Here is a 25,572-nt window from a genome sequence, read left to right on the forward strand (position 1 = left end):
ACTAAAATACTCAGGGGGTACAATAAAGATTAACGTACCATTTAAACAAACAAAAAATAAATAAAAATCACATCTCTAGGCCTAATTAAAAGGAACAGCAGAAACGTAGTGTATGAGGATTCAAGGGTGGCCCATTAAACGTTAATTTGGTTTTAAATTTAAATAGGGACATAGAACTACAGCTTGGCTTTTTTTTTTTTTTTTTAATCAAAATCAAAATCCAGGACTCCCTCAAATATTTATCATAAAGGTACAGACTTTTTCCTCCCCCCACATATCTGTTAGACCTTTAAACACTCTGAACTGATGCACATTAAGTGATCTTTTAATATCACTATAGCATATTTACTAAAAGTTTTACTTATTTTTATACCTGGATAGAAGTGTTTATTAGATCACAAATGTACCCTTGTTTAATACAAACAAAGATAGTAGCACAATATATGAAACATTTGGTTTTAAGAAATTACAATGCTACTATTTATTTTACATGATGAATTGTAATACCGCTTAGCCAAATAGACTATATGGACCTATCATGGTGAAAATGCAACACTTACGATCTATGTGGCCATTTGATACTTTTTGTTTGAGTTTTACACCTATTGCTGTGATTATCTCTAGACTGCTGAATGAGCCATTTTGCACATCTTGAAGACATGCTTGCTTTGCTTCCCACTTCAATAGATCTCACGAATAATGATAGTTTTATTTCCATGGATGAAATTCACAACACTATTTTCATTTTAGAGTTTTCAGCAGTTTGAAAGAGTTTCATAAACCAAATATGGTAAGTCCCCTTATCTCTTGGGGATTTTCCCTTTTTTCACAAAATGAAACTTAAGTATGACCACAGGACGTGGGATCTGTATACTTTTGGGCTAAACAACTACCAGAAGACCTTTAATAAATCTGTATTCTGTTTATAATCTGTAATTATTTCATTTTAAAGAGACCATAAGGTCAAAGTAGACTTACAGTCAAAATCATACTTAAGGGATAAAAATTATAGATAAAGCCCTACTTCATTTGTGTTACTGTGAAAATTGCAGATCCTGCAATATAAGGCTTCCATTCCAATTTTGATTTTAATGAGCTTACTTTTCACCGTCCACAGTTTTACATACATTTTGAGTATGCAATTAGTACTGCACTAACATTCAATGCCTGTAAAATGTAAAAGGCTAAAAAGCGACTGGACTCTATTTCTACAGCAGTTGTGTTAAGACTTTTAGTCTTCTAAATTTTATATTGTACCAGTCATTTAAAAAAAATGAATGTATATAGTTGCAGCAAAATGTCTGGTTATCAAAAAATTTAGCAAGCGTAACAGAATACCTGAGCGTTTATACCGTTCCAACAAATTTTTATTAAACAAATAGGCCTACTCTGGCTTTTCCAAATTACATCTTTTAATAAAGGTCCATTATTACTTCTGTGTGATTTTCCATATCTTGTCTATAACTCAGGTGCAATTAATTGAAGATCATCCCGTGATTCAAGGAGGGACTTAATTATAAAGGTTCTTTGGTTATTAATGCCATAGATTTTAAAAATAAAATCAAATAAAGATGTTCTTAATGCATTTTGCTCAACATGGACAGAGAAACTACACTACACATGCATTTGTTTATATTTAGCATCACTTTCAGGTTGCTATACTTGGGGTACCAACACTATGCAGGCATATTTAGAGCAGTGTTTCCCACATGCACCAGGGGCTTTTCTTGCAGCCACAGCCCTGGGTGATGAGGAGGAGAGGCGGGGGAGGGGGGGCGTAAAGCAGCGGCCCTTCCCCAGGGGCCACCATTAGTGGTTGGGCCCTGACCCCCTCTGGAGAGAGACAAGCTGGAGAAGCAGGCAGCCAGTGAGTTCCCTACCTTCCCAGGAGCAGTGGGGTAGGGCATCGGCCCTCGGGTGGCAGGCTCCAGCCAGGGGGCTTTGGTTCTGCTCCTGGGCCCTGTCCCTCAGAGTGTTGGGCTTTGAGCTCCATTCCCTGGCTGCATGGTGACGGGGTCTGGCCCCAAGCTCACCCCTCCCATTACCTCTGCTACCTCCCCCAGTGCCCCATCGCCCCTGTACCCACCTCCCCATTCAGGGCTTAGTTTGTCCCCGGGCTGGCTGGGGCTGAGTAAGTCTGCTGTGAAAAGTGATATTTGTGTGTTTGTTAATATCACTTTTCACAGCACACTTAGTAGCTAGCAAGTCTTAAAAAAAAAAAATAAAATAAAAAAAAAACCACCACCCCAAAAAAGCAAAAGGAACAATAAGAAAAAAGACAAGAACGTTCAAAGCACCTTATTTGTGTTACTATTCTGTTTAGGTCCCATAAAGAATAGAGACAACTGCACACTGTTTTTATTATTGAGTCTGCAAAACCAAAAACCCTATATAGATACACGTCCAAATCATTGTAATCTATCTGTGCATATTTATTTTTGTTTCCCTAAAGTATTTTAGGAAAAATTGTCAGAGCAGCCACCAGCCAGAGCTAGTGGCTGCACTTTGGGCCACCAAAAAATTTGTGCAGAGAACCTCTGATTTAGAGTCTCCGTGAAAAAAGTGTTCACAAAAGTTAAGCGTTCTACACATTTCGACTCAATATTTATAAAAACGTTGCTCCTCATGCGCCTTTAAAAAATAAGTTTTCAATCTCAATTTTAATCATTATCTCTCTTTGGTAAAGCCTACAAAATTCTAGGCTCTACATAAACACAGAACACAGCACAACTCTGGACCCAAAGAGCTTAGAATCGTATAGAGTGTATCCTTTTCACTTGCACACTTTAGATTGTTTTAAAGAGCAGAATTCCAAGCCTTTCCTTAAAAGCAAAAATTTTGCAAGTCAAACATTTCCTACTTATCTGCATCACAAGATAAACATATTTTGATATATAGTGATGTGCATGTCTTTGCTCATTCTGTTAGAAGCTCAGACAAAATGGACCATTGACCCTGAACAACTACATTGTGATAGCAAGTTCAGTTTGCTACACAGAAGCCTTGGGTTCAGAAGCGATGCAAGGATTCTTGTTCTCTGATAGTATTAGGGGATATGCTTGGTGCATGGGATGAGGCTGGAGCCAGACTGTTCTTTAAGTAATTGATGTTTAGAACATTAAAAAGGACTTCAGAAAAGATGCTAGAGAAGCAGACTGCCACAGAAAGGGAAATCCAATTAACAAGGAGGGAAAAGTTGGGTAATATTCCACTCAGAGGCTAGGATAAAATGAACTTCAGAGAAGGACTACATACAAACCAGTTGCCTGAAAACGTAGCTTCTATTTAAAAATACTTACCAATAGCCATGAATATTTCATTTACATTCATTGATGTTTTAGCCGATGTCTCCATAAACAATAAACTGTTGTCATCTGCATAAGACTGCGCTTCCTATAAGTTACACATCATAAGCAGATTTTAGTTTTTAAATTATGCAACTTAAGTACTAAATCCCTTGGTTAGTAGTGATAAAATACATAGCATGTAATCTGTATGAAAGAATGCTCAATGAAACTTGATCAGCCTGATGTTCTAGGTGTTACATAGCATCTGTAATAAAAGTCAACATAGGTCTCCTACAATTATTAAAAACATACAGAATTCAAATCTTAGGAAATTCCAACACTTTTTGGTTGGCCTAAAATATCCATGAACAAAAGCCTAAACAAATAAAAAAATATTAAAATAAAGTCCTTGAACTGAAACTCTGGCTCTGACAGTAAGGAGGAACAAGTTCCAAAAGGTGGGGCCTGCAACTAACATTGACCTCCAAAAGCTAAGTTTAAGCTGAAAGCTGAGTTGTCCTAGCAGCCCATGTGCGTTTCAACAGTACACAAAGAAAGAGGCAATTTCTGGAGCTCCTCTGAATCTATCTGCCTTTGAGGACAGATCATCAAAACAAAATTTATCACTCAGAAAGAGTTAACTATTATACACAAACATGACAGGACAATAGTATTCAATACCACTTTTTAATTTTTTTTGTTAGCCTGAATTCCAAATGTGAATTCTACCTTTTCTTTATTCTAAAAGTCTCTCCTTTAGTGCCACCACCTACAGCACAGTATTAGAGCCCCCACCCTCTAACTGGGAACTCAAATCTCCCTTTAAATCACATACATTTTCTTCATTCCACATGTGGAACTCCCTTTTAACTCAACAGAAGTTCTGCACAAAGACAGGTGAAAATATAATTGTGAAGAGCAAGCTACATCACTCTAAGGTTGTCTACACTACAGCTTATGTCAACATAATTTATGTAGCTCAAGGGTGTAAATAAACCACCCCCAAGCGATATAAATTACGCTGACATAAGCACCGGTGTGGACAGTGCTATGTCAGCGGGTGGCCGCCTTCTTGTGGGGGCTGGAGTAGTTAAGCCAGTGGTTTAGCCCAGGGGTCTCAAACACGTGGCCTGCTGGGTTATTTTCTGCAGCCAACCAGCTCCCTGCAGCCCCCCCAGCTTTTACCTAGAGCGGCTCCGGCCTGGCCCGGCGCGCACCAGGGGCAGGGCAGGCTCCCTGCTTGCCCGCCCTGCCACCGCGCTGCGCCGCTCCGAGAAGTGACCAGGACCCCAGGCGGGGGGAGGGGAGGGAGACACAGGGGTCTGTATGTTGCCCTGACCACGCCTCCAGGTACCTCCCCTGAAGCTCCCATTGTACAAAAAGTATTACTAAATATTTTATGAAGTTATTCTAAACACAATTAAACAGTTAATAATTGACAAATGTCAAGAAACAAACAGAGTGAGAAATCAGGGAAGGTAAAAATGAATTTGTTGAATTCTGAACAGCAGATACTTTAAAAGCCACTGAGAAAGGAATCAAAATAGTCAACATATGGAGATTAAGACATGGGAAAGGAACTCAGATGGAACTAAGGTACTGTTCTAGATAAGGCAAAACATATCTGCAGGCAAAGATGATGTTAGAGAAAAAGGAAAGTGCATGACCAAAGATGATCCTAATATTACAGAATATGCAAACAAACATAGAAGTCTGAGTTCTGTTGGGTCATAAGCAACCCTACAATCATAGTTTGCCACTGATTGATTTGGTTTTATTAAGGTACTTTTTATTAAGTGAGCCACCAAAAGCCTCTGGGCATAGGCACATCAGTTTAAAACAAAATTGCAAGAAGAGAGTCAAAAAGTCAGCTAAAAAACTTAACTCACTCAACTTACATTGCTTTGACCAGGCCATAAAGTAGCCAGATCAGCTGTGCATCATATCCTAAATGTCAACAAGTGCATTCCAAACCTCTCACTGAGAACGGCCCGTGTTCAGAACCACACGTACCCCTAAGATTAACTAACTATTGTTAGTGAAGTCATCCCCAATAACTGTTAGGGAGGCATACAGAAAAAGGCAGTTTCTCAGAATAAAAATTCAATTTATTGATAGATCTGACATATCTGGGGGTGGTGGGGGGAGTTACTGTACCGCTAAGTAAAATGTAATTAGAAAAGCTCTTTTTGGACAGCTGTCACGTCGTATCACATTTATACCCCTCCCCCCCAAAAAAATTCTCACTAGATCATAATATTTTCAGATATACTATAAATTCATGTTTGCAATTATCAACAGAATTCTATTACAGGTGCAATCCTACAATGAAGGATTAATCATCAGAAAATAGTATGATCCCTTCTGAGGATAGTATGATCTCTTCTGAGAAGGCTATTTATATTACAGACTAGCATTCCAACAAAAACACACTGTTTCTTATGAATAAAAAATATGTATGACATACCTGGAAATCCACAGCTCTTTTATTAGCTAGATCAGCTTTGTTTCCTGCTAAAGCTATTACAATATTAGGACTTGCTTGCCGCTGAAGTTCTTTGACCCAATTTTTTGCTCTTGCAAAGGACTCCTGTTAATGATTTAAAAGAAACTCAGTTCTATTGTCCTTTTAGCCCTATTACCCAAATTTATCTTATCTTATCTGCCCTGTGAGCAAGAAATCTATCAGTGTATTCATTCGTCAAAGCTACATTCCAGCTGGCTGACTGAGCCTTATTAATAAAACCTCCCTTCTTTAATTCCCGAAGGTGAATAGCTGGGACCACATTACTGAAAAATTAAGAGCCCCTTTGTCAATTATGTTAAATGGATGAAAAAGTGATAAAGAATGACTCTCTTGGATAGAGTGAGAACAGAGCAAGCACTGGAAGAGAAAGAGTGACAATTTTAAACTATTGTCTTCCCTGAAAGTGCTGAAAGGGTCTCAAGCCACTCAACCCACAACAGTGGGCCAAGTCCTGAAGTCCTTACCAATTTTCTCCCGAGTCTCCGTCATGAAAAATCCCACTGATAATGGGTAGTTTGCCTAAGGACTGGATAAAAACTCAGTGAGAACCTCAGGATTAGGCCTTACATTTCTTTTTGCAAATTTTTCAGTTATATACTTAGATGTCACTTGCAGCTATAAATAAGTCATTACATTTATGTTTTCCAATGTGCTCTCTCTGTTGGAAAGTGAGCCAAGGCCATTAGGCCAAAAGCTTCTGAATAAACAGAATAAATAGAAATGGGAAAGAATAAAAAAAGTTAAACCCAAAGTTTTTTTAAAGTTGATTTTTTTTTTAAGTTAAGTATTTCCAAAAGAGTACTCTTCTACATTAGCTTCTTATATCCTTTCAGTAGCCAGTGATTTTCACAGTGAAAGGATATATTGCATAAAAACTTGAAAACCTCTTTTAAAGAATTTTTAAGCTAATGAAATGTAAAAATTAGGAGCCATACTCCAATAGTAAAAGCCAAATCCAAGAAATGAAGCAGCAGGCAACACATTTCACTTTGGTGACGTGAAGTACTTTGCCTCTGGCCTCACACTGCAGAAACAGGCACCAATAGTCTACTAATGCATTGTGGATTTGTTATATTAGTACATATTATATAGTCCAACCTATTGTGATGGGATATACCTCCATACCTATACAGAAGAGTAATTTTTGCTGTAGGTAATAGCATTCTGAATGATTTTTATTTAAACATTCAGTGGAAGGGAAAATATTAGAAAAATATTCTCCTTTAATTCCTCCGTTTGATTGGTCTAGCTCCTGGGTGGCCACAACACACATTCTGCATCCTATAACTGGTATGGTTACACAGCAGCAAAGAGATTATCACATGAGCTCATTGTATATTCTAAAGAAGGTGTCTGGAGAGTATTATAAAGCCTCACTTTTCTTCAGTAAAAGATAAAAGCAGTTTTAAGTGCTAGGCTTGCCAAGTCCTCTTGTGATTAAAAAACAAAACCCCAAATTGACATTTTCCTATTGGTATGAGAGTGACAAACTGACTTACCATTTACAGGACAGTGAAAATGATAAAATAAAGTGTTGTCAAATGCACAAGAGAAAAACAGAAGTGTTTTTTGCTAACTTTTCAGTTAGAAGTTTTCAGTTACTTGTAATAATTGTAAATAAAACATTAAATTACCTGCTCAAATTCACATAGATTAGTGGAAGAATCAGGAAGAGGAATCCGGTCTCAACTCCCATCTCAATCCATTAGCCCACAGCTGCCCCCCTTCTCTCTATATTGTACTTACCTCATTTGTAATGTCGTATACAACAATAGCTGCTTGTGCTCCTCTGTAGTACATTGGTGCTAAACTGTGGTATCGTTCTTGACCAGCTGTATCCCAAATTTCAAATTTTACTGTTGTGTCATCAAGACACACAGTCTGGGTTAGAAAAGCAGCTACAAAAGAAATATAGAAGCTGAAATCAAAGGTCTATAGTTATGTTTTTACAGATTCATATGCATTTATGTACACACAGCTATCCCATATCTGAGTTTCCTTTGCAGAGTGCCTCACCAGTTGGTAAAATACAATAGGTTGGAAGAGGATATTAGGAGCAGTCTTATACTGCTTCAACAGCACAAAATGAAATTACTTAAGACAACCTGCCTCCCCTTGTAGTAATTAAGGCATGAAAGAACAACTGGTATGGGAAGAAAATCCAGCAAGTTAACTTCAGCTTTATAATACTGAAATGAAGTTCTCACAAAACAATCAGCACTCAGTCTTCCAAAAGTGTTTCACTCTGATGCACTAGAAGGCATGACAGACCAACATTAATGATATATTCTCTCACACTGTACATCATTAGTTCATCCCTATATATAGTTTTGTACTATTCTCTACATTCCAGCAAACTGCTGTAGCTCTGATTCTGAAAACAATGTATGATACAACTTGGCTCAGTCTTCGGCACCTGGGAACTAGAAACAAACAGAACAGTTCATAAATAAACAGCTCCTTATAAGAAGTGCATTAGATACATTTTTCACTTCGTAAATGACTGAACACTTCTGAACCACCATAGCATCACTTTTCATCATTTCCACTCTCAGGAGGAGCTGCATCAATTTCAACTGCGATTGAAGACACTGGTATACCAAAAAGCAGGTTTACAGCCTCTCATGATGGTGACAAAGCTGAACTGAATTGATTTAGCAGTCTTGTTGCAGGGGTCAGAATGGATGCAGAGCCTGCTCAGGGTTTGTCCACAATACTATAAAAAAAACCCCACATCACTGAGTCTCAGAGCATAGGTCAGCTGACTCTGGCTCATGGAACTGTAAGACTGCAGCATAGACATTTGGACATCAGGCTAGAACCCAGACTCTAAGACCCTCCCCCTTGCAGGGTCACAGAGCTCAGGCTAGCCAGAGCCCAAACACATACACTGCAATTTTATAGCCCTGCAGCCCAAGCTCAAGTCAGCTAATCCAGGCCAGTAGTGGCCATGCTGCAGGTCTTTTATTGTGGCGCTATGTACTTAAAGCCATTATGAAAATGCAAGCTTCCTGCATCTTCTATAGCCACGAGAATGAAACTTGCTGCCTCATAAGGCCAATGTTAATACAACAAAGCTAATTATCTCAAGATAATCATTCTTCTGAGAAGTCATGCTTCCTCCTAACTCACAGTAGACTTATTCCAGCAGACTGTGGAAAGCAAGCTCTACGGTCATTTTTGAACGTAGGACCAGTGGTGAGCTGGAACCAGTTGTTAAATTTAGAAGCCCTTTTAGAACCGGTTGTCCCGTGAGGGACAACCGGTTCTAAAAGGGCTTTTAAATTTAACAACCAGCCAAAAGTGGTGCCTTAGGCGCCGACTCCGTGGGGGCTGGAGCACCCACAGGGAAAATTTGGTGGCAGCTCCCCACCCAGCCCCAGCTCCCCTCTGCTCCGCCTCCTCCTCCCCTGAACGCACTGCCCCACTCTGCTTCTCCGTCCCCCTGGCTTCCCGCGAATCAGCTGTTCACGGGGGAAGCCTGGGAGGGCTAAGAAGCAGGCAGCGGCTTCGCGCTTAGGCCCAGGGAGGCGGAGGCAAGCTGGGGCAGGGAGCGGTTCCCCTGTGCACCCCACGCCCCTCCGGGTTACCTGCTGCTGTGCGGTCGGCCCTCCTCAGTTCACCTCTGCTCCGCCTCCCTAGACCTGAGCTCAAAGCCACCACTTGCTTCTCTCCCCTCCCCCCCACCGCTTCCCACATGAACAGCTGATTCGCAGGAAGCCGGGGGGGGGGGGGGGGAGCAGAGCGGGGTGGCGCGTTCAGGGGAGGAGGCGGAGGCGGAGCAGAGGGGAGCTGGGGCCAGGCTGCCGGTGTGGGCTCTGCACCCACCAAATTCTCCCCGTGGGGGCTCCAGCCCCAGAGCACCCACGGAGTTGGTGCCTAGGGCACCACTTTTAATGTGATCAGTGGGGGGAGTGGCTGCTCCCCCTGCTGCTACGCTACCCTGTCCCTTGGAGCCAGAGGGACCTGAAGGATGCTTTCTGGGAGCCGCCCCAGGTAAGCACTGCTGGGACTCCCCACCTCGCTCCCTGGCGGGTCCCTCTGGCTCTTAGGGGAGGGGCAGGCACCCACTACGGTGGCCCACGAGACCCTCCTGCCCGGTTCTGGGGGTAGTCAGAGGAAAGGGGAGGGGGATGGATGGGGCAGGAGTCCCAGGGGGCAGGAGCAGGCCACGACCCCCTCATAGGGTGAGGAGGGTTAAGATTTTGGCAGCTCACCACTGCGTAGGACTTCTACACAACAGCACTACATGGTCAACGTGCCTGCTCCATCTAACTGCATTTTCTTTTACGAGTGCCATTATTCAGCTTCACAGTGCACATAAGCTCCCCTTTGTTTAAAGGCCTTTCTGTACACAAACAACAAGAAAACTATAATTTAAACATATAAAGGCTACACAGTAACAGGCTATTTTCTCCAAAGAAAAATGCATTTTTGAATCCTCTAACTTGCACCCAGTAACATTCCCAGCTGGACTATGTACAGTATGCCTTTTTCTCTCTACTTAATACAGTAAAGAGGCATATGTTAAAATCCACTCTTTAGTATAAGTGGATATTTACGGTAAGTATAGTTTATGTCTCAGTTTGCACTTCTGTAGCTTCTTGTTCATAATTTCAATGCTGTTTTCAAGTATTCTTTCACTCTTGTTAGGTGAGTAAACCTGAAACCAACCTGGGTAAATTTAAGAGTGCAACTATAAGATTCAGAGACCACTGAACTCTTCATGTGTAACAGAGGTGGGGGGGGGGGGGGAGGTGGTGTGTGTTTGTGTACACGAACTAGGAATTTGCTTCTGTATAACTGTCCTTGGGACCTTTGTTACACTATCAAAAAGCAAACAGCTAAGATAATTGTTTAATATACAAAGTCTTTCAAATCAGCAATTCTAGATGTACCTAGTGCCAGACATACACGTCAATAAAAACGTACCAGACTTCTGGAACAAAAAACCAGAAACCCACTTAATCAGACTCTTAAATAGATCAGAAGTAAGCAGTCTCAGACCCACAGAGCCTAAAATAACTAAATACAGAGCAATAAGCTGATGTAGTAAGATTTAATTTGGAATTTTCTTACTTTTGTCAGCTCCATCAGTCTTTAATGTGTGTGTGAAACCCAACTCATCTATAGAAGCATCAAAATGTAGATTAGATTCACACTCTGGAGTAGCAGGGACAGAGTGTACTACAGAGATGTTATGGATCTGAGGGCACAGCTTACATCAGTTTATGTGCAAATCAGTGATTGTGGAGAATCACTTCAGTCTTGGAAGAAGTTGTTCAGATTTAGCCAAAGGAGGAGTACAGTTCAGAGAGCATAAGCTGCCGCTTCATTGTAGGTGGTGCAGAAAAAACTGTTTAATGGGGGAAAGTAAAATCCACCCAGACTATTATAAAATCCTTGTTTCCCCACCTAGTAATCAAGAGTCAGCTTTGATTGCAGTCAGGTGGGGGTGGGAAAGAAAGCACATACAATCCTAAAGAAAAGTGCACCTACAAATACAGCAAGTGACTTCCTTTATAATCAAAGCCAGGCTGTTTGAGTGATCATAAGAAGTTTGCAAAAAGTTGTATGTTTTGCTGTACAGCAACCAAGGTTCTTCATCCTGCTAAGCAGCTTAACTGTATGCATTAAATATGTGAATTCTTAGAATAGCTATATATTGCCTTCTAGAATTACCGGACAACAACTCCAGTTTTAAAAACTGACTACCCAAACTTACATTGTGCCACTCTGTCCCCATCAAGCAGCACATATAGGTTTACAAGTCTGCTACAGCCTTGAAATAACAGCACTAATCTTTTAGCTCAGGCAGTAGAGCAGGGGTGGTCAACCTGTGGCTCTGGAGCCACACGCAGCTCTTCAGAATATGTGGCTCCTTGTATAGGCATCGACTCTGGGGCTGGAGCTACAAGCACCAACTTTCCAATGTGCCGGGGAGTACTCACTGCTCAACCCCTGGCTCTGCCACAGGCCCTGCCCCCACTCCACCCCTTCCCGCCCCCTCCCCTGAGCCTGGAGTGCCCTCGCTCCTCCCCCCAGAGCCTCCTGCACACCACGAAACAGCTGATCTGGAGGTGAGGGGAGGGATGGGGAGGCGCTGATCAGCAGCCGGTGGGTGGGAGGCACTGGGAGTGGGGTGGGGGAGCTGATGGGGGGACTGCTGACGTAATAATGTGGCTCTTTGGAAATGTACATTGGTAAATTATGGCTCCTTTTCAGGCTCAGGTTGGCCACCCCTGCTCATGCTTTAAGATCCAGAGGTCCCGGATTTGATCACTACTGCAGATGGCCTACCACAGGGCATCATATTAAATTTATGAAGACAGTCATTGGCAAAGAGGATATATACTCAATACAAAGCAAGAGAAAATGTAACATTATTTCTCACCTCCAATGGTGCTCTCTTGAAACTCATGAAACTGGCCTTTTACAAAACGAAGCACCAAACTTGATTTGCCAACTGCAGACTCTCCCAGAAGTACTAGTTTGAACTGGCATATTTTATTCCCAGCATTTGGCCCATTGGGTCTTGTTGCTCCTCGATTAGCCATGTCCAATTTAGAAAGAAGTCCCTTGTTTCAAATTCTTGAGAGGAAAGAATTCAGGATGTGAACCGAGATGTTCTTACTGCTTGTAGCAACCTGTTTATCAAAAAAGTATATGCTATTAGAGTCACAACTGTAACATATTATGATGAAACTAGTTCTAGTAACAATCATCCAAGTTAAGGGTCCAAGACTTTCTCAGAACAGTTATTTTTGTTGTTTTAGGTGAAATAAGCCAGTGAATTCTACAAGCACAGCTCTAAGATTATTATTATATACTATTGTGAAAGTCTTTGCCATTGATATTAAAAGGGGCTAGAGATTTTGGATGTAACCTGAGTAACTTTAAAAGGCCAATTTTCAGCAAAGGGGTAGTCAGGGTTTTCTGAAATCAGGCCCCTTCCCCTGTAATGTCTCAAACTGGATAGCAAAAATACTAGTCACTTGACCTATTACCCTGCATTTTCTGTGTTCCCTATGAGACTTCAATTCATATTGTGTATCTCAGGTTAATACTTAAGAGTGCAACAGATCCAGACCTGCATATTTCCATTCCATTTTTTGTCATGTTAAGAACATCTTAATAATCAGAAGTTCCTCTTTCATGATGTTGCTGATGCCAAGCAATTCTTGACTACTCAAGTCAGAATTAGTAAAAACAAATGGAAGGGATTAATTAGAATGAAGAATTACTGGAAACTCAATTACACCAGCATTTCAAATTAAGGTAGTTTTCTACAGTTTATCCCTATAATGCATGTGAACTGCAATTTCTTCAAATAGTAAAAGCATACATTGAAAGTGAATGTGACCCCTGATTTGAACAGCTTCTCTGATTTAACATACATGCCTGGAGGAGCTGAGGGACTGAATCTGATACGGAGCCTTTCAGCTTTAGGTCAATAGAAACCCCAAATCACCACCATTTGATGACTGTCTGGTGTCTTATGTAAAATGAATTGTTAGTCTCAATCCAGGATGTAGCATACAGGTGTTCACATAACACAAACCACAACTGGAACCCTTTGTTAGTAGTATCTGCAGATAGGTCAAAGACCAAAGACTAGACTAGCCACAATCAACTTGGAAGCTGTCTTTTCAGACAAAAATTAAAACACACTGGTTCAGCAGCGTGGGGTAGCTTGCACTGCCTCTGCCAGTGCTTCATCTGGTCTCCTGATGGAGCACTTAAGTCTCCAGAGATTTTTTTTTAATAACTAGTTTCACTTCAAAGGTTTTATTTAAAAAAAACCAAAAAACCAAAGGGAAGTTTGATAACAAATCTGTTTTTCTTAACTACTTTAGTAGTTTAGATTAAGCAGCATTTTTCCAGGAAAATGGTGCCCGCAAGAAGAGTGGTGCAACACTTAGTCTTGCCCTTCCCAATTCCATTCTAAAAGTGAATGTCAGAAGACCACAGGTGAGAGAGATGTCTACACTGGCCACTCGATTCTCTCATCAAGTAAAGGACACTACTCTTGTGTTTATTGTTAATACACAAAATTACAGCTTGCCATGTCTACCTAGGTTCTTTCCCTCCCGAGTTGTTTGTGAGTGGTATGTCTATACAGTCTGGCAGAGCGAGCATCCCAGCCCAAATCAACAGACTCGGGCTCGTTAGTTAACCTGTTAAAACTATATTTATTTTTAGTGTAGATATAACCTTAGTGTATGCACGGCAAACATAAGAAAGAGCACTGAACTGTCTGACAATAAGGCTGCGCTTATCTAAAGCAGCAGTTCTCAAACTGTGGGTTGGGACCCCAAAGTAGGTCGCAACCCCATTTTAATGGTGTCACCAAGGCTGGCATTAGACTTGCTGGGGCCCAGGGCTGAGGCCAATGCCCGTCCCCTTCAGCCCGGAGTGGTAGGCCTCAGGCTTCAGCCCCCCTGCCCAGGGTCGTGTAGTAATTTTTGTTGTCAAAAGGGAGTCACGATGCAATGAAGTTTGAGAATCCCTGGTCTAAAGTAAAGCAAGTACATTTGAATCCAACAACATTTTCAGTCATTACCAACCTGGTCCAGATTCAAACCAATGACCAAGTTCTACATTCATTACCATTTCTGAGCCTTCCAGTTCACTACCCATCCACTGCATGCGTAACACCACACATGTTCAGCCTTCACTTAGCTTTATAACTTCTGTTTTGTGGATATAAATTCACAGGGCAACTAAAAGCACCTAAAACAATAATCTCCCTTCCCCAATCTGCTGGCAGATGCCTTCTGAATTCTACACCACTAGTTTTACCCTCCTACCTATCTTACATTCATGAAACCACACAAGACTCCATAACAATGCGCCTTGACCAACACACCAATTGATAAACATTAGCATCCCTTCCCCAGTGATTCCAGACCAGGGCGTGAGACTGTGAGCAGAATGAAAAGGAGTACTTGTGGCACCTTAGAGACTAAGCAATTTATTTGAGCATAAGCTTTCGTGAGCTACAGCCCTATTTCCCCTTGTTTTTTCCTCTCCCCCCTCACTGTTCCTCAGACTTTCTTGTTATACCCTGGATTTGTGCTGGAAATGGCCCACCTTGATTATCATACACATTGTAAGAAGAGTGATCACTTTAGATAAGCTGTTACCAGCAGGAGAGTGGGGTGGGGGGAGAGAAAACCTATAAACAGCCATTTTTTCATGGTCTGTGTGTATAAAAAAAATCCTCACTGCATTTTCCACTTTATGCATCCAATGAAGTGAGCTGTAGCTCACGAAAGCTTATACTCAAATAAATTGGTTAGTCTCTAAGGTGCCACAAGTACTCCTTTTCTTTTTGTGAATACAGACTAACACAGCTGCTACTCTGAAACCTGTGAGCAGAATGTAAATTCTGGTCCTTTACATGGTAGTACAGATCAATATCTGAATCCTTTTATAATGAAGTTGTCACTTCCTATAATGTTGCTCCCCTCCCAGAGGGCTGCACCTAACTAACATAGCACACCAAAGGTCCTGCTGGCAGAACATCCCAATCCTTCGTAAACAGGCCTGCACCCATAGTAAGTGTCATTCTGTCAATTCTCATAATTAAGGATGCATTTTAGACATGGGTATTTTTAGTGTTAAAAAAAAAAAAAAGTCATGAACAGGTCATAGGCAGTAAACAAAAAATTCATAGCCCGTGACCGGTCCATGACTTTTATCATATACCCCTAACTAAAACTTGGGTGGGGGGTCACGGGTGCTCTGGGAGAATGGTCCAGGGGTGCTGCGGGTACTGTGGGGGAGGGGAAGGGAGGTTGGCATGGCTCGCACGTTCCCTACCACGTCTCTGCAGCTCCTAGGAGGAGGAGCATCCAGGGGGGCTGTGCTTGCTGCTCCCACCACAAATGCCAGCGCTGCAGCTCCCATTGGCTGGGAACCGCAGCCAATGGGATGATCAGGGGCAGCGCCTGTGGGCCGTGCACGGAGCCCCCTGAACCCTCTGCTTAGGAGCTGCAGGAACATGCTGGTGGAGGCCAGAGAGTGCCCCCCCCCCAGGTAAACATCATCCCGCACCGAAACCCCCAGCTCCCTCCCACATACCCAAGCTGCTGCTACAGGCCCAGGGGCTTCTGTGACAGGCAGCCTTACTGACAGTCATTCATGATAGAAACCCTTTTTGATTCAATTATGATACCATAACCCACCAAGAATTAAATATATTGTCTCTTGTGTTCTTATGAGGTATGTCTACAAAGCCAGCAGAAGCGAGCCTCCCACTGCAGGTCATTAGACTCGTTAGTGGAGTTTGTGATAGCACTCTAAAAAATAGTTGTGTAGACAGCACTTTGAAGTTGTGGATCAGGCTGGAGCATAGACTCTGAAGCTTACGGAAGTGGGGTGAGCTTCAGAGCCCAAGCCACAACTTCAGTGCATTGTCTACAGAACTATTTTTGGAGCATTAGCTTCACAAGCCCAAGTCCGTTGATTCGGGCTGGGATGCTCACTCCAGCAGGCTATATAGACATACTACTTACAAACAACTCTGGAGGGAAAGAACCTACCTACACTGAAACCCAATTTATGCCACTAGGCAAAAAACAAAAAAAAAAGCTATCACAGTAATATCAGAACCGACATAAACTACATACCAAAATTAAACACACATTCAGATCGAGAATGTTGCATCACATTATTAATTTGAGTGAATCCTCCTTAAAATGAACTGTTCTGTTAGCCTAAAATGCACTTTTGGTCTTACTTAGGATATAGAAATGGATCTCGTAATTTAAAAGCAATTTAAGGATTTTTCTTCTCCTTAAAGTCAATTTAAAAAAAAAAAAAAAAAAGGTAAATGAATTGTGTATCAGCTATAGATAGCTATTTCTTTGTTTCAACAGAATGAAGTAATGTATCTGGACAGACTGCAAAGCAACTCATAACAATGGATGACCTTAACTTATTTAATCACTCCCTAGTTATATTGCAAAAAAGTGACACACGAGTTATCTATGAAACAAGTTAAATCACAGGGTGGGGTCAGTATACATATGATCTTTAGTTCTGATCTTAAGTTAAAAAATGTCAGATATCGGCTTTACTCCCGATTTAGAAAAGTTTCAATAATTGAGACAGTAAGCTTTTAAGAACTTTCTTTTGAATATATTACTCTAGTTTACATTGTAGTACAGTTCAGTAAGCATGTCAGGCAATTAGTCATGGAGTACAATTTTCTTTTTTTTTTTTTTTTTAAAAACATCTGAGACATGGTACATCTCAATTCTGCTAGCTATTCTGTACTCTGTAGAATTATTTTAGGCTCAAGTAAAGGCCAAATCCTATACCATATTCATGAGGTTACTCTCCATGACCAAGTCATTTGCTCAAAATCTCTGAAAGGAAGTCTGCAACTCAATGGAACTATTCCACATTCTTTACTTCATCACTCAGGACTTGCTCACTATCCCTCTGCTACATCCTCAGTAGCAGGAAAAGGATATGATCCACGACTGTAGGCGTGGCAAGGCTTCAGATGTTATTCCACATGTAGTTACTTCACTCAAACTGGCCATTTACATGCATAATTGCTCTTTACAGAGCTCCTCTCAGACTCCCAACAGTTTTTCACTACTAGCTGAAACAGGCTATGAAGACGGTACCCCAGATCAGAGTTGTGAAGAATGTCCACTCTATAAAAAAAATGTGGAACTGTTGGAAGTATTTTAATATCAATAGGTTTCCATGGCCCTCATTCATGACAGATTACCCAAAGTGCTCAGATACTATGGATGGAAGGCACTTATATAAGAGCAAAATATTTTATCAGCTGGATGGATCACCAAATAGATGTCTTAGAAGGAAACTCAAAATGCTACTACAAATCATGAGGAACCCCTGCAACTTCAAAACAAGTCTGCAGAGAGCATGAAAGAAAATATCTGGCAACCTGAGGTGTTGCTGTAGTCTTGGAGGCTTGTCCTAATTATCTCTGTAACAGAGATGCTTTCTAAATATTGCAGATTGGGTTTCAGCTGTTACCTCTGGCATGTTTCTAGCATTTAGTAATTCTTTTCCAGAAGACAGAAAGAAAACTTCCAAGCTGCCAGCTTATGCCAACACATTTAATAATGCCATATAAGAAAACTCACTACACCCATGCCACCCTCTTATTACCAGCTCATAGGGACTGTATGGCTTCTTTCAGCCTGAAAAGCCAGACATTTTAATCATATCTGGGTGTTTTTCAGGTTGCAGAGCATCACCACTCTCCTTAAGCATAGGTAGAAACCCTCATATTTTCTGAAGCAGAAGGGTCAAGCCCTAAGTTTTTGTATTTCCTCATTTCTTCTAGTAGGTGGTTCAAATACTCAGTATTCCTTTAACAGAGCCGCTTTGAAACTCAATTATGAATTATTAATATTTTTCAGATTGGTAAAAAAAATCAAACTACTTGATATGCTCAATGAAAAATATTACCAAATCTCTTTAAAGAGCTGTCTTTCCGTATCAGCAGCTACCAGGGATTTTAAAAAATGGCCCCAAGATCTCTCCTGAGATTCAGGCCACATTTGTACACCACTTTCTTAATTCATATGTACAATACTAGTTTTGGGAACCAGAGAAGTGTGATAGAAGATGATAACCGGAAGAGGCAATAATCCTTGTTTATGTACACTAAGCACACAAAGAATAAATTCAAATATGTACAGGATGATTTTCCATTAATTCCAAACACTCATTTTAGCAGCTGTAGATATTCCTAATCCTGCAGTCTTGGTAATTATGCTCCAGGTTGGTTAACATAATGTACAGCTCCTAGGCACTACAGCAATACAAATAAATACACAGTTTAAACAAACAAACAAAAAAAACAAAACAAAAACAAAAAAAAGACCAATCCAACAAACAGCTATTTGTATTCTGAGTAAGCTTTTAATTTCACAGATGCATTGTAGGATAGCAAATAGGTGAAGTAAAGCTAGTTGGAGAATTGGAAATTCACAAATTTTGTTTCAACTTTACCACTAGAGACTTGATTTTTGAGGATGATCATAAATGAGCTGTAAAATTTGGTCTGCATTTAAACTCAGTATAATGTTTTGACCTGAAATCAAGCTTTTAAATTAAAAAAAAATAGACATTTTAAATAAATATACGGGCTATATAAGAACTGGATGAGTTACTTTATGAAAGTAAACATTTTCTTTAGATCCCCCACTTCACCCCCAATACAGTTATCCACTTAGGAAAGATTATGAAGAACGCTGTATTTTCTTCCTCCAATAGTTTAAGAAAAAGGCAGTGGGAAAATACGGTGAAAGAGCCATCATGAATTATAGTAGATACACATGATGCTTTAATAGGTCTTTTTCATCTCTAGTGTCTGATTTTTTTTTCAGGACATACTAAGCCAGTGGTTCTCAAACTTTTGTATTGGTGACCCCTTTCACATAGCAAGCCTCTGAGTGCAACCCCCCCTTATAAATTAAAAACACTTTTTAATATATTTAACACCATTATAAATGCTGGAGGCAAAGCGGGGTTTGGGGTGGAGGCTGATAGCTTGCAACGTCCCCATGGAATAACCTCGTGACCCCCTGAGGGGTCCTGACCCCCAGTTTGAGTACCCCTGCACTAAGCCATAGCAGCTCCAGGTCGGTATGTCAGCAGAGGAACAAAGATCAGATATATATTAGGAAAGTACGTCTGTAAATCCCATCAGGTAATTTGCCAACTCCTGGTTTTAGTTTGCCCTCTCATTCTCCTTAAATATCAAAACAGTCTATAAACGCACATGCTGCTTTATCTCCTATTATAAAATATTGAGTCAAGTTAGTCCATCACATGAATAAGGCTTTTCATAATTGTTTAAATAACCTGCACTGTGACACCAATTACTAAAACAATTTCACACTAAAAAAGTTTTCTAAAAGGTCTTAAAAGGATGTTACAGCCACTCTCCTGTATTAGAGATAATTCTGTTTAAATCAGTCTTGTCAACACTTACATTTATCCTTAATTTCATGCTTGCCAGTAGTTTAAGTTCTCCAGGACTACTCACCAGCATAGCTGAAATGTTGGCAAGATTTGGACCTACTATTCTAAAAAGTACCACCAATACAAAAGATCATGTATCAGAGTAACACTGACAATCTCACACACAAAACAGTAAGGAGATTAAGAAAACTAACACTCCCACCGCTAGTATATTAGTGGGACACATTCATGTAAATTAGGATAGATGTAGAATGGATTGGTAAAATTAAAAAAAGTTCTAATTTTACATACACAATAATTCTGATATTTCATATTACACATTTTTAAATTACATAAGTTATACAGTTCTTTCAAATTAGTTATGGATTAATACTTATTAGCCAGATGTCACAAAGACCACCCCATTTTTGGTTAATTAGCATTTTGGATAAAGAAAGATGCTTCTAGACAAATTCTGGATTTGGGGACAAAATGCAGATAAACCATGATCATCTAAATTTCAGATTATCTGTATTAGCAAATTAGAGCTCAAGAGTGAATAACTACCGCTCACAGAGTGCTCATAACTTAACACAACATTATTTACAATACAACCAGTATAGACCCCTTGAGGTAATGACCATCACCTGCTTTAATTCTCATTTACAAACTTATTATACATGGTTATGTTAATATTTTTAACAACCCACCATTCTAGGTATTGTTGTCAACTTTATTTTCTTGTTGTTCCTATCCACCCTAAATAAAAATCTTAGCAACTTTAATAGAATTAGCATACTTTAATATAGAATTTCCTCACCACAGTATTTGTGTTAGTTTTCCAGATCATATATCAACCAAGACATCAACCAATTTATATCGAAACATATTGAGAGAACATACCAAACAAGTAAATCACACAGGTAGTCTATGAAATTTACATCCTTCCAATTAAAGATAATAAGCCTGGTGAGACTACATACGTATGATGTATGTGAGTTATTGACTGTTCTGATATCAATTTCCTGTGTGACTGATGCACCAATGTCGGTAAAGGGTCACCTATTACCAAAATCTCAAAATACTTAATTCAAGTTAACATTAACAAATTTGAGTTATCCAGAAAGGAGACTCATTACTCAAGAGGTTTAGAACATAAGCAGTTCAAACATTTGTTCATCTCCTCGAAGTCTCACATATCCCCACCCATAAAATCTGAACGGGCCCCCAGTCATAAAATGTTTCTGAGCTGCTTCAAATGTCACTCGGGAGGTCATCGTTAATTTTAATCGAGTGATCGTTCAGTCTCTCCTCCACCCAGATTTTTAGAGGGAAGAGACAGCACAAGATGACCATGGCAGAACCTGGCTATGTGTTTTAACACTCTCTCCTAGGCCTAGTCGTCTCGTACGGAAGTTTCATGTTAACTTTTTACCAGTCTGCCTCCCCTCCTGAAGACGGGCTATTTTACAGCATCAACCCAAGGTGCTGTGTGCACACTGCTAAGTGTGTAACGACCCCCTCTTCGCCCTTTTCCCCCCGACCGAGATCGGGGACCAGCTGCAGGAAGAGGGGGACTGTGCGCGCGGATGGTTTCCCTTCCCAGTTCCCACGCCTCTCCAGGGCACCCTCGCCGTCCCAGCAGCAGCTGTGGGGGAAGGGGACGCAGCACCCCCGCGGGCCGCGTCACACAGCAAGTTGGGGAGCAGCGGCTCCCCACGCCGGGGGAGCAAAGCGAGGGGGCCACGGGGACACGCGCCCGCCCCTTTCCATCCCCCCGCGGCTGCTCCTCAGCCACAGCCACAATATGGGGAAGTGGGAGACTCGGGGGCGCCATTTTGAGGCGGGGGAGACACAGACCAGCCGCTCCCCGGCCCCCGCCCCGGGGTTCAGCCTCCAGGCCGCGCGGCGCCAGGAGAAGAAGCCTTCAGGGTGAGGGTTCCCCTGGGCGGCTCTATAACCCCTCTTCCCCCCGCTGGCGGAGCCCGGCCACTGCCGCCCGCCGCTGCCTCCTCACCTGGCGGTGCCGGGCAGCCGTGCGCGCGGGCGGTGCGGGAGGCGCAGCGGCTTCTCTCGCTCCCGCGGCTGTGAGGGGAGGCGGCTCCTCCGCGGGGTGCAGGGGGTGAGGGGCGGGGGCGCTGCCGTATCTCACCCGGGCCGCCGCCAACTTCCGCCTCCTCCTGCCGGACCAAAACACACACACGCACTTCCGCCGCCTCCGCCACGTCACGTCACGGCCCCCACCTTCCATTCAGTTCCGGGAACGGCCCGGAGCTGTGTTGGTGGTAGCAGCTCACGTGATTCGCCCTCCCGAGACTGTGACCGAGGCAATCCAGGGACAGCCGAGCAGCCCCAGTTGTGGAAGAAGCCACTTACAGCACAACGCTCAACGGATGATGGGATACATAGCGGGGCGCGAGGAGCTTTCTGTCCAGTGGCCCTCTGCGGTGGGCGCTTCCGCCTCGGTAACTGGCATGGCGGTCGCTGCTAAACAGTCACGTGACCTGCAGCCTCGCACTCTGGACTCATGAGGGCGAATCGCCCCGACTACGCCGAAGGCCTCTTAAAGGGCCAGCGCTGTGATTTTGACTGGGATGCTTTCCTGCTTGCTGAGGGGCTTAAATTACCCTGACCTGCTGTCGGCTGGTGATCTGCATTCTAGGGAGCAGCATCTGAGAGGCAGTATTGCCACCCTCAAGCACTCAAAAATCATGAATGAATACTCACTTCCCTTACCCCCGAAAATCATGAGATTAAAAAAAAAATCACAATATTTAAGCCAATGAACCAATACATTTTAGGTTGCTTTCATTCACCGCCCCGGTTTTAGTACCTGTGAGGGTCATGTTTTCAAGCTTTTCTCCAAAACCATGAGGACTAGAAATGGACCTTCAAAACAAAATGTGATGTAACAGTGGACATTCTCATATAATCCCCTGACTCCACGAGCTGGAGCTTTATGGAAATCTTCAAATGTCATAGGACTTGTGATCCAATCACCGAAGTTGGCAACACTAGTTTTGATTAAAAACCTGCTGACTGCAGACACAGCTAGGGTTGCTAACTTTCTAATGCACAAAACGAACACCCTAGCCCTGCCCCTTCCCTGAGTCCCCGCCCCCCACTCACTACATTACCCCACCCTCACTCACTTTCAGGGGGCAAGGGATTGAGGTGCCGGAGGGCTCTAACTGGGGGTGCAGGCTCCGGGGTGGGACCAGAAATGAGGGATTCAGGGTATGGGAGGGGACTCCAGGCTGGGGCAGGGAGTTGAGGTGCAGGAGGGGGTGAGGGCTCCACCTGAGGGTGTAGACTCTGGGGTGGGGCTGGGGATGAGAGGTTTGGGTGCAAGAGGTGGCTCCAGGCTGGGGGATGGGGCCAAGGGATTCAGAATGTGGGAGGGGGCTGCAGGTTGAGGTAGGGGGTTGGGGTATGGGAGGGGGTACGGGCTCTAGGCTGGGGCCAGGGATGTGGGTTTGGGGTACATGAGGGGGCTCCAGGTTTGGGGGCGCTCAGGGCTGGGGTAAGGGGTTGGGGCTCGGGGTTGGAACGCGGACTTACCTCGGGCACCTCCCAGTCAGCAGGGCTAAGGCAGGCTCCCTGCCTGTCCTGGCTCTGTGCTGCGCCCCGGAAGCGACCAGCAGGTCTGGCTCTTGGGTGGGGGGGCCAGGAGGCTCCACGTGCTGCTCTCGCCCGCAGGTCAGTTCCCGGCCAATGCGAGTGCAGAGCTGGTGCTCAGGGTGGGGGCAGTGCATGGAGCCCCATGCCCCCCTCCCCGCATAAGAGCCGGACCTGCTGGCTGCTTCCAGGGCACAGCGTGGTGCCAGGACAGGTAGGGACTAGCCTGCCTTAGCCCTGTAGCACCACTGACTGGCCCGGTTGGCGGTGCTGATCAGAGCCACCAGGGTCCCTTTTTGACCAGGAGTTCCAATCGAAAACTGGACACTTGGCCACCCTAGACACAGCTCTGGTCTGCCTATTCTGAGGCTCTTTGGGGAATTTCTCATCACAGACTTCCAGTAATGTGGTGTGGGTGCCATATCCTTGCAGCGACATGGAGGCCATAGCTACTGCAACAGGGAAAGTAACATCGGAGGAGGATTAAATCCAAAGAAACCCACAGAGAAGATGATTTTTGAAGTCATGACACCCACAACTGCCCATATTCACATAAAGTAGGAGGTATGTTATTGAGCTCATCATTAATAAAAATAAATTCATAAAATAAATGTAGTTGATTGATGGTTTGTTTGTTTGTTTTGAAAACAGGACATTTCTGGTGTGGAATGAGGGTGATTCCATCAGCAGTGAGGAAACTCAGGCATTTCAATTTCCCAGTTTTGGAAGGTATTGTAGAGAGGGATCAGGTTATTTTTCTATTTTAAAAAGCATCCATTATTTGGTGTTTTTATCTAAGAGTCACAACATCAATTAAAATATGTTTCCAAGAAATAATCATGTTAAGCACAACACCTTATAATATGGCTGCTTATTTCAAAGTGATCATGGCTCAATTACATTTATGTACAAACAAAATAAAGTCCAAACTATTAACATATATACTAGGCATTTTAAAAGACAAAATTCACAAAGCTGAAAACAATTGTGAGCCAAATCAGGTGGTAGAAAGAATTTAAACAGAAAAATGTGAATGGTAATTGTGTAATGATTATGAACATTTTACTACATGACCAAAAACCCACAATCCAGAAACAATTCTATGCTAGTTAAAAACCAGCCTGTCTTACAAGGGAAGTGAAAATAGCTATTTTATCTATAATGAAAGTAGCTATTTCATAATATACACACACAAATGGGAAAAAGGAAGCTAGGAATTGTAGAACATTTATAAGGGAAGCAAAAGAACACAAGGAGGAATCTATGGCCAGGAGAGTTAAGGACAATAAGGAGGAGGGGTTTTTTTGTATTTTTTTTAAAGTATATTAACAACAAAAGGAATTGTAATAATGGTATTGGTCCCTTTCTAAATGGAAATGGTAAAAATATCAATGACAATGCGAAGGGGTTCAATAAATATTTCTGTTCTGCATTTGGAAAAAAGCCAAAAGATGTATTCATGTCATATGATGATGATGATGAAATACTTCCTCTTCCAACAGCAACTAAAGAGGATGTTAAACAGCAGCTAATAAAGTTGCACATTTTTTAAGTCACCAGGTCTGGATAACTTGCATCCAAGAGTTCTAAAAAAGAGCTGTCTTAGAAGTTCTCTAGACTATTAATGTTGATTTTCAATAAGCATTAGAGCACTGGGAAAGTTCCAGGGGACTGGAAGACAGCTAATGTTGTGCTAATATTTCACAAGGGTAAACAGGAAGACATGGGCAACTGTGGGCCTGTCAGCCTGATGCTGATCTCAGCAAAATAATGGGATAGCTGATACTGGCCTTGATTATTAAAGAATTAAAGGAGAATAATATTAATGCTAATCAACCTGCAATTATGGAACTAGATCTTGTCAAACTAATTTGATTTTTTTAAATTACAAAGTGTGGTTGATAAAAGTTATAGAGTTGATGTAATATACTTAGATTTCTGTAAGCCATATAATTTTGATTGAGAAGATAGAAGGATACAAAATCAACATGATGCACATTAAATAGATTAAAAACTGGCTAACCTGATAGGTCTCAAAATGTAACTATAAATAGAGAATAGAATGGGTGTTTTTCTAGTGGAGTCCCACAGGGATCAGTTCTTGGCCCTATACTATTTAATATTTTTATCAATGGTCTAGAAGAAAACATAAAAGTCATGACTGATAAAGGGTGTAAAAGA

General features: G+C 42.1%; 1 protein-coding gene across 1 annotated transcript in view; it reads right to left on the reverse strand.

The window, feature by feature from the left end:
* Positions 1-21,929, reverse strand: part of RAB5A (RAB5A, member RAS oncogene family) — a 25,003-nt gene extending 3,074 nt beyond the window's left edge. The window contains exons 1-5 of the mRNA XM_074945673.1: positions 21,791-21,929; positions 12,209-12,461; positions 7,561-7,712; positions 5,755-5,877; positions 3,300-3,393 (exon numbers count right to left, since the gene is read on the reverse strand). Coding sequence (XP_074801774.1) covers positions 3,300-3,393; positions 5,755-5,877; positions 7,561-7,712; positions 12,209-12,371 — 532 coding nt within the window. The 5' untranslated portion in view covers positions 12,372-12,461; positions 21,791-21,929. The remainder of the gene's footprint in view (positions 1-3,299; positions 3,394-5,754; positions 5,878-7,560; positions 7,713-12,208; positions 12,462-21,790) is intronic.
* Positions 21,930-25,572: the final 3,643 nt, after the last annotated feature.

Source organism: Natator depressus, chromosome 2 (assembly GCF_965152275.1).
Source record: "Natator depressus isolate rNatDep1 chromosome 2, rNatDep2.hap1, whole genome shotgun sequence".
NCBI lineage: Eukaryota > Metazoa > Chordata > Testudines > Cheloniidae > Natator > Natator depressus.